General features: G+C 33.3%; 2 protein-coding genes across 4 annotated transcripts; one reads left to right on the top strand and one right to left on the bottom strand.

Moving 5' to 3' along the window:
• Positions 1-1,697: 1,697 nt before the first annotated feature.
• On the bottom strand, positions 1,698-7,796 carry LOC145102874 (uncharacterized). 3 transcript variants are annotated; one of them, XM_079040372.1, is made up of 2 exons: positions 6,213-7,796; positions 1,698-2,269 (listed from the first exon to the last, which is right to left on the bottom strand). In XM_079040372.1, exon 1 carries the CDS (start codon positions 7,292-7,294, stop codon positions 6,236-6,238), a length of 1,059 nt encoding a protein of 352 aa, XP_078896498.1. In that variant the 5' UTR covers positions 7,295-7,796; the 3' UTR covers positions 1,698-2,269; positions 6,213-6,235. The 3 variants fall into 3 exon arrangements, with proteins under 3 accessions (XP_078896498.1, XP_078896499.1, XP_078896497.1); XM_079040373.1 differs by lacking the exon at positions 1,698-2,269 and adding an exon at positions 3,946-5,024; XM_079040371.1 differs by lacking the exon at positions 1,698-2,269 and adding an exon at positions 6,013-6,106.
• LOC145102875 (PHD finger protein ALFIN-LIKE 5-like) lies at positions 1,942-4,311 on the top strand. Its single transcript, XM_079040374.1, has 5 exons — positions 1,942-2,080; positions 2,177-2,209; positions 2,900-3,128; positions 3,487-3,622; positions 3,808-4,311. Exons 1-5 carry the CDS (start codon positions 1,978-1,980, stop codon positions 4,153-4,155), a joined length of 849 nt encoding a protein of 282 aa, XP_078896500.1. The 5' UTR covers positions 1,942-1,977; the 3' UTR covers positions 4,156-4,311.
• Positions 7,797-9,044: the final 1,248 nt, after the last annotated feature.

The raw sequence follows: 9,044 nt of genomic DNA on the forward strand, positions 1-9,044 counted from the left end.
TTAAATTAGGTTTGAATTTTTTTTAGGACATGAGCCATCTTATGTAGCAACCTTCGTTTCATTGGTTTATACAATGATATAAAGTTTCATAATGAAACAAAACTTAAACTGTAATGGTTAAATGTCTTCAAAAAATTGAGGCGTCGTGATTGAATGAGAACGGATAAGTGGCTCAATATATCGTTGAAAGTATATACACAAACCATTTCTATTACATACATCACACTAGATATAATCATATTCATGGAATTTGATAAATGTTCAAGATAGAAGATTAATCAGCAAAAATAACCATTAGCAGCTACAGTATTATTATAAGTTCCTTCTTCTTAACCGAATTTGTAACCTTCCTAAATTAAAATTTGACTATTATATAAGAAAGTTGTTCAAATATATCGTCACATAATTGTATGTCACCATCATATCATTATCTAGGCATACACTAAATGCGTAAACATCTTAATATAATCCAATTTTATATTAATGAAATAAAAAAAGTTTAAGATAACATCATGAAATAAACTTAATCAGTTACTGTTATATAATATTTATCTAGAAGAAAAAAAAGACTTTTAAATCATATTTTAATTAATTATTAAGCTCAAAATTAAATTAAAATATGTTTTACCATTTTTTTCACATCATTTTGATCGAATTTAAAGTAAATAACATCAAATAAAAACTTTATAAATGTTTTTGGACGTGTTTGACCAAAGTAACTGAAAATTGGAAGCTGAAAGTTGTAACTTTTATTTTTATAGGGTGTTCAACAGAAATAGTTAGAAGCTTTTGAAATAGTAAAATTACATAAAATGATATATGTATATAAACTAAAATTGAAATTAATGATGATAAATTAATTATTTTAAACTATAATTATCAGAAGTTAAAAATCTTTCAAATGTTAATACCATATATACCGGTTGAACTTCTCAATTAGTAAAAAAAGTTTTTATACATATTAGTAAATGATGATTTTCTTACAAATAAAATAAATAAGACTTCTAAGTTTTGTAAGAATCCATGATAAATACTTTTTACATATTACAAGTGTTTCGTAGTTTTAAATAAAAATCAATATTATTGTAAATATTAATCTTAGGTTATAAATTCATATAATAAATATTTATTATCTCGTTAGATGAACATTAATAAATTATAAAATCTGTTGATATAGTTATTTCAAATAAATATATAAAATGCATTTATATTTAATCATATAAGATAATTGACAAAACGTATGAGCAATATTTATTTATTTTAAATGATATTTAAATCAATTTATTAAAATCTAAAAGAGTTTTTTTTTTGCTAAAAAGATTAATTGAAAAACTTTTGGATTTAAAGCTTTTTATTTGATCCAAAAACTAAGACTTTATAAAATGATTTTTTTTTTTTTTAAATTTAAGAGTTCAAAAAACTAGATACTTAATATATGCCACGTAATTATGCAAATATTAATAATGAACTTTTACGAAGATAGACCAACTTTTCTTTTTTTTAGATATTTGTCCTTGAGTATTTGAATTAATAGTTAAATATTTTCTTAAACAGTATTCATTAAAACATTAAATTTATTTTTAAAACAAAAGTATAATATTATTTTTTTTCCCATTTGGGGAGTTATAAAAGGTCTTCCTATTCCCCTCTCAAATTAGGGCACCGCTTAAAAGGACGAAGAAAGTCCAAAATTGGGATTTTGTTTTCTCGGACTCATCACCCATAAATCAAATATAGTTAAACACCTCTTCTATCATTAGATTCAAATCCGCCTTCTTCTCGTCTCTCTCGTACGTGTTGCTTTTCCTTCTCCTAAACTACACAAAGGGGGGGGAAGTGCTGGACCTCTCTGCATAAAGACACTGTTCTTCTGCTACTCGACACTCGTATTCTCTCTGTAATTCGCTACTGGTTTCACCGAAGAGTTCTTTTCTCGATTTCTACATTTTAAATTTCTTGCAATCTTCATAGAAGAAGATGGAGGGAGGAGGAGCAACGCCGTATAATCCTCGCACAGTGGAGGAGGTTTTTAGGGATTTCAAAGGTCGTCGTGCCGGAATGATCAAAGCTCTTACCACCGGTGAGATTATGCTTTGTCTTTTTCTTCTATCGGTTATCTACTTCGTTCACCGATTTTTCGTTTAAATAATCTAAACTTCTCTACTTAATTTTGCAGATGTTGAAGAATTTTACCACCAGTGTGATCCAGGTTAGGGTTCTTTCTATCGCTATCCTTGCGCGTCACTTTACTTCTATTAAATCCTTTCTCCTGCATGTCAATTTCATGCACCGAGCTAAAAAAAAATAACAAAAAAAATCCAGACGCTTAATCACATAAAAAAAACATCACTCGTTGATTAATTGTCTGCATCTTATCCGTATTTGGTAATCTTTTGCACTTTGCAGCGTCTACTGTTACATCATTACCTGTAACTGTAAATTAGGTCACCTTCATTATGCAATGGATTATTGCGATTTTATCTACAAATTTGCTAAATTATGTAATCTAGTGGTTTATATTTTCCAATTATATGCAACGGAGGTTTGGTCTACGCCTCTATGGTTCAAAGACTCAGTTGTATGAAAGCTGTATATAATTTACTTCTTTTAGGTCACTTTTAGGGATTTTGGTATCAAGATTGGTATCTTAATGAGGTGTGTTCATGAATCATGTTACTCTAATTGGAAATACATTTGTATCCTAATGAATTGTCATCAACTACTTTGAGTAATGTTTACAGGATCTGTTTAAGAAGCATATATTAATGTTTACATAAGCATTATCATACTAAAAGATTCATGCTATGTGTAAAATCAATGAGGCTTCGTTTTTCCGTTTTTATTATTGTTTTCGTTTTGTTCTTTTGATGTGAACAATTATTGTTTTTGTGTTGTACAGAAAAGGAGAATTTGTGTTTGTATGGTTTTCCTAGTGAGCAATGGGAGGTGAATTTGCCTGCTGAAGAGGTGCCACCAGAACTCCCAGAACCAGCATTGGGTATTAATTTTGCTAGAGATGGAATGCAAGAAAAAGACTGGTTATCTTTGGTTGCTGTTCATAGCGATGCTTGGTTGCTTTCTGTTGCCTTCTATTTTGGTGCCAGATTTGGATTTGATAAAGCTGATAGGTAAATCATAGTTATACCCTTTTTTGTTTTTACACAACCTACTTTACTTTCTTGTTTTCTTACCTTTTATCTTTTTACCATGTCATGTTTGTATTTTTCTTCCGATACGTATAAGTGGAACAAAGTTACTTGTACTTAATATATTTTATTAGAAGTAATATAATACAATTTATGCAAAATAATGTTTAGATTGTGCTGTTACATAATCTTCGAAGGTTTATCATCCGTAAAAAGAAAGTGTGTGTTTTTTTTATTATGGAAAATGGAGTTTTTATCTAATATGGAGATCTTGCAACACTGAAAATCTTGATAATGTTAGATTTATGTCTCAATTTTTTACCTTTTTAATGATATGCAGGAAGCGATTGTTTAACATGATAAATGATCTCCCGACAATATTTGAAATTGTAAGTGGTATCGCAAAGAAAGCCCAGAAGGAAAAAACTGCAGTCTCTAATCACAGTAGCACCAAATCCAAGTCAAACTCAAAAATGGTAAACAAATCATTACCTCAACTTGTTCTTTGTGCATACAATAAATTAAAGGGCTAAATGCAAAAGATAGCAACACACTTCCATATATATTTTTTTTCTTAAAAAAAATTGTGATCAGGACATTAGATTAATATAAAGAAATGAAAGTAGGTTGCTATTTATTGTATTGACCGTTTTGAATTTAGTCATTGCAGCGGGAGCCAGAGTCTCATGGGAAGTACCCAAAGCAACATCCCCTAGCAGCAGCAGCAGCACTGAAAGATGAAAATGAAGGGGGGATGAGAATGGGAATGGGAATGGGAATGGGATTGGAGATGGATGATGAAGAGGATGATGAAGAGGATGAGGATGAGCATGGGGAGACATTGTGTGGAGCATGCGGAGAGAATTATGCATCGGATGAGTTTTGGATATGCTGTGATATTTGTGAGAAGTGGTTTCATGGAAAGTGTGTCAAGATCACTCCAGCTAGAGCTGAACACATTAAGCAGTACAAGTGTCCATCTTGCAGCAACAAAAGAGCTCGCCCTTGATCTCTATTACTTTTACTTACTTACTGTTTTTACTTTTTACTACTCTCTCTCTCTCTCTTTCTAACTCTGTTGTTGAAAATTGTTGGTGATGATAATGTTTTAGTGGGGACCTCAGTTGGTGTATAATTCAGTTCAGTAATCTCGTTTTCAAACCAATCTGTCTTGTCTGTTTTTAGGAATTTTAATCTTTCTTTAAAATACAACTATGTTTAGGTTTTTGTATGTAAACATGGGGGCGATGATATGTCTTTTGCACAAACAAAGGATCAACATGTTCCATCTTGTATTTGTATTTGGTGAGACAAAACAAAAGATTTCCATTTGATTGATAGCAGTCTTAGTCTTAGTGTCAAACGCAGTTTCGTTTTATCCTGTCTAACATTAAGAGAGAAAGTAATTTGAAACATTTTGTCCAAAGAATGTTGCCTTGCAAACTAAAAAGTAAATTTAACTTTTTAGATTATTATATGTATATTTTGTTTGGATTAATGTATAAAAAAGACAACCAATATTTATACAATTTGATATTTTAGTCATTCAACTTATGACTGTATTAAATAGATCAATAAACTAGTATAGAAATTTGATATCGTTCACATATAGGTTCATTTAGGTAGTGTTTGGGATATGGACCGGACATAATAGAAGAATACAACTGAACTGATTTTTATAAAGTGTCTGGTAAGGTTAGCACAAAACAAAGAACAAAACTTGATGTCCAAATTACCATATTGTCCTAGAGTTCCATATTTTTTGTTATAGCCGATACATGTCACATATATTTCAATAAATTTTATGTATATAATCAAAAAGGGAATAGAGGTTACCCCCTCGTGTTCTTCACATCATCAACAGATTCATGTCGAGATCTTCCAAGTTAGTGGATGGTTATAATTGAAAAAAGAAAAAAAAAACGTAAAACTCTCATATCGTGTGAAAGTATTTAATAACTAGGAAACTAAGAAGGAGAAAGAGCAAAATCGTAGGTTACATGCGATATTAATATGTATTTTTTTTTGTCATTTTAAATTTTGTTCTATTTTGTTCCAATCGGAACTAAAATACAGTGCATAGTATTCTATTTTGTCCCTCTTCCAACCATATTAAATGTTTCTTCAAAGTTGTTTATTTTGTATTTCAGTCCAAATGTTCACCCTTATAGTCGTAACAGGTAAACTAATTTTGAGTATGACTTCAACGAGTTGTACCGTATGCATATAATGTTGTATCAGTCCAACGGATACAAGAAACCGAAAAACCCAAACCTGGAACTAGTAATCCTCAACACAGGCCGGTCTAAAGTCCAAAATTTTTTCCCAAATAGGAGTGGTCCAAAAAAAACTGTCTTGTTCCAAATACACATCCCTACATATTATGTCCATGTGGTTGCATGTGGACGTTTCTATTTAATTTTTACTTTTATAATTTTAAAAATCATTATTATATTATTATTTCAGACTTTCCAGTTACAATTTAAATAAATAAAAATTCGATGTCGACGCAAGATAGTTATCCACTTTAAATATTAAAAAAGTTTAATAAAGATTCATCCCACTTGTGATATACAAACTTTAAAAAAAAAAAAAAAAGAAAAAAAAAACAGTTCCCAATTCCCGTTGACAGCTAGTCCCACTCCCACCAAACTCATTTGTCAAGGTACAAAATTCCAAAATTTCTTCAACTTTTTTATGGATAATGTAATCTAATACTTATATCATAAATAAAAGTATAAAATCCCAATCTCAATCCCCCCAAAGGAGGTCCCGGACCCCTACCAACCAAGATACAATATTATTTCAGATTCCCATTTCCTAATCCATTATCTAAAATCGCAAAAATGAAAAAGATGCTACAAAGTGGCAAACTAGTTGGGATTTCAATTATGTAAATAGTGACATTGTATATATCATAATCTCATATGAACAAAATATGAAGAACCTCAAGTCTAATCCTGTAATCACATAAACATGCATAAAACTAAGAACAAATTATGAGCAGGACAGACAAAATGAAATCAAGATAGTGCAATTTCTAAGATCCAGAGAGGGTTTGGGTACCTTGTAATTTTGTATTTCTTATTTCATCGTATCAAGTTTTCTTGATTCTTAGTGGAGAGACGTTTGAGAAGCTCGTAAGTTGTAATCATGGTGGTTGCAGACATAGACATGGAAGCCCATCGTGGACCTAATCCTCTATAAAAAGCCATCCACCCACCTTCTCTTACTAAATTCCTCACGGTTTGACCAATAGTTGGGACTTTCCTCCCATTGTTGTCGTCACTGCTATCAAGAACCTGCAATCTTGTCTTGATTGTATCCAAAGGCATTGTAACTAAAGCTGAAACACCACCTGCCATGGCTGCACTCACACCTTGAACTGCCATTACAGTTCTTGAATCAGGTGTAAATGCAACCACACCACCGTTTTCGTTTTCGTTACACATATATGATCCAATTCCACCCCACACAAGTCTTTGAGCTACAGAGTATGAGGCCCACCAAACTGCATTTGAAGGTGCGTATGTCATTATCGATATGCCAAAACCTCTGTACAAACCTCTTGGCCCATTGGTGTTGAGAATCTTTCGAAAAGCATCGATCCCGTTCATGTATTTGTTTGATTTCTGATCAGAAGTGGAGATTTTCTGATTGCTGTAGTCGTTTCCCTGGACCATGAGTCTTTGACTCACCACATCAACCGGTGTCCAAACGAGTTGTGCCGCTAATGCTGCGCTGAGTCCGGCCATCGCGTTGGCAATGGCGGCGGCGGTAGGCTCAGGAAACCCTAGTTTGATAATACTCGTTCCGACGTTACTCTTGGTGAGTTCTAGTGCTGTCATGTATGTAGCTCGAGCTGGAATTGTTCCGATCAGTGAAGTCCCGAAGCCTCTGTAGAGTCCTCGGAAACCTTCATACCGGAGAATCGAGAACGCCGTCTTAAGACTTGATAAATGGGAGGAAGAAACTTGCTGCCGGGTTTTCAATACGACGACGGGGTAAAGTGTGGCGGAGACACATGAAAAAAGTCCGGCGCCGAGGAAGAAAAACTTTGATTTATCGAGCATTTCCCAATCGATTTCCGGCGGTGTATGCACGATTTGATCTGAATTAGATTCTTCCTCCGCCGTACTCAAATCCATTTTCGCCACTTTAGATGATTTTTCACAGACTCTATTCACAGGTCTAGCCACGAACAATCTCACAATAATCAACACCAAAACTCCTCTGATAACACCAGTACACCACCGATTAATGAAACACGTAAACCAAGCTAATTACCTAAAGCCGATAAACAGTGAACGATCTGATCATCGTACTATCGAATTCCGAACAAACATCGAAAGTGAAATTACGCCTGAATTCCTGATACAACAAGCTTTCAATTCTCCTTCAAAGCCAGATTTCCAATATAACGTCGAAGTTGATCTAACATGTCGAAATCGTTCTTACCAAAATAAAGTTGTCATCAAATAATCGTCTGTGGAACAAGTTGCAGCCATTATCGGTGTTATCCGGCGAGGTATCAGATGAATCAATAGCCTTCTGTAGATCAAAGAATGAGTAATCAGAGAGAGGTTGGAATTGGAATTGGAAATCACAGAGAGCGGATGGTGGGGAGTGAGAGCTTTCATGCGAATTTGAGGGTGACCAAAATGAAGAAAAGCGGATAAAAACAGACAACCTGGAAGCTGACACGTGTCGGTTATCGTTAACAGAAAAAATTGTCTCCTTCCTTTGACAATTTTGTTTTAGAAATAATCAGAAATTCACGGAGATTGAGAATTTTTTTATCGTTTCTCTTGTATTTTTGGTAATATAAGATACAATATTTATGAATTATTTGCACGGTTGCACCTATGTTTTGAATGAATAATAATTTTTTTTAAACGGCAAATATATTAAATTACTCCTAAATTATTTCATCTATATCTATTTTGATATTTAAACTTTCGACTTCAAGGAAGGATGACAACATCGGATACCATTATATAGACTAAAACCCCTTTGGTTTTGAATAGATTATATAGTGTTTGATTTGATTGTAAATTGTAATAATTAATTGTTCATGCTGTGACAATATTATTTTGTTTAAAAAAGTTTATTAGATTATTTATAGATTCAAAATAGATGGTATGGTTTAATGAAATTGATTATTATGAGAAAGCAAATAAGAATTGCATTATTCACTAACATATTCCTATATGGAAACCATATATCGCTGTCAGTGGCGACCATGGGGTGTGCTGGAGGTGCGGCCACACGGGGTCTTGAGTCATAAAAATGTGGTTTTGATGGTTAGTTTTGTTTCATGCATTCTTTAGAGGGTCTTAATGCATTAAGATGTTGTACTTTAGGGTATTGGGGCACTTAATGGACATGCAAAGTCATAAAGTTGGAAACTTTATGACTCTTGAGGATAATATAGCCTTGGATCTGAAAGTTGGACGTAAGAGCTTAAGGCATTAAGCTCTCAATGAAGTTTTGAGAAGTCTGAGCGTACACCCTGTGTAACCTGGAGTACGCATCGTGTACGCGGTCAAGCCTCCCGTCTGCGGTCAAGATTTAAGAACGCCTCGTGTACGCGTTCTGTGTTGACTCGGTTGGGTTGACTCAATTGACTTGTTAGTTCTGACCAAGTTCAACCAAGGGTAATTTAGGAAATTATGATTATTTTATTAATGGGAAATGTTTGGACATTTAGGACTTGGGTGGAGTCGGTATTCGGGATCAGAGTATTGATCAATTTTTTTCAGACTTTGAGGTGAGTCTTCCTCACTGTACTTGTAGGTCGAAGGCACCAAGACCGACCCAATGGATTGGATATCCTGTTATATGATAGTATATAATTATGTTGTATAGATATATCTGATCGGTATCCTGGTATATAGG

The sequence above is a fragment of the Lactuca serriola genome, chromosome 4 (assembly GCF_051521515.1).
Source record: "Lactuca serriola cultivar US96UC23 chromosome 4, Lser_US96UC23_V15, whole genome shotgun sequence".
Taxonomy (NCBI): Eukaryota; Viridiplantae; Streptophyta; class Magnoliopsida; order Asterales; family Asteraceae; genus Lactuca; species Lactuca serriola.

Excerpts from the sequence above, each read along its gene's own strand:
- LOC145102875 (XM_079040374.1), top strand. The coding sequence starts at position 1,978 with ATGGAGGGAGGAGGAGCAACGCCGTATAATCCTCGCACAGTGGAGGAG. Across the intron at positions 3,129-3,486 it reads GGATTTGATAAAGCTGATAG|GAAGCGATTGTTTAACATGA; the intron begins GTAAATCATAGT and ends AATGATATGCAG. Across the intron at positions 3,623-3,807 it reads CCAAGTCAAACTCAAAAATG|TCATTGCAGCGGGAGCCAGA; the intron begins GTAAACAAATCA and ends TTTTGAATTTAG.
- LOC145102874 (XM_079040372.1), bottom strand. The coding sequence starts at position 7,294 with ATGGATTTGAGTACGGCGGAGGAAGAATCTAATTCAGATCAAATCGTG.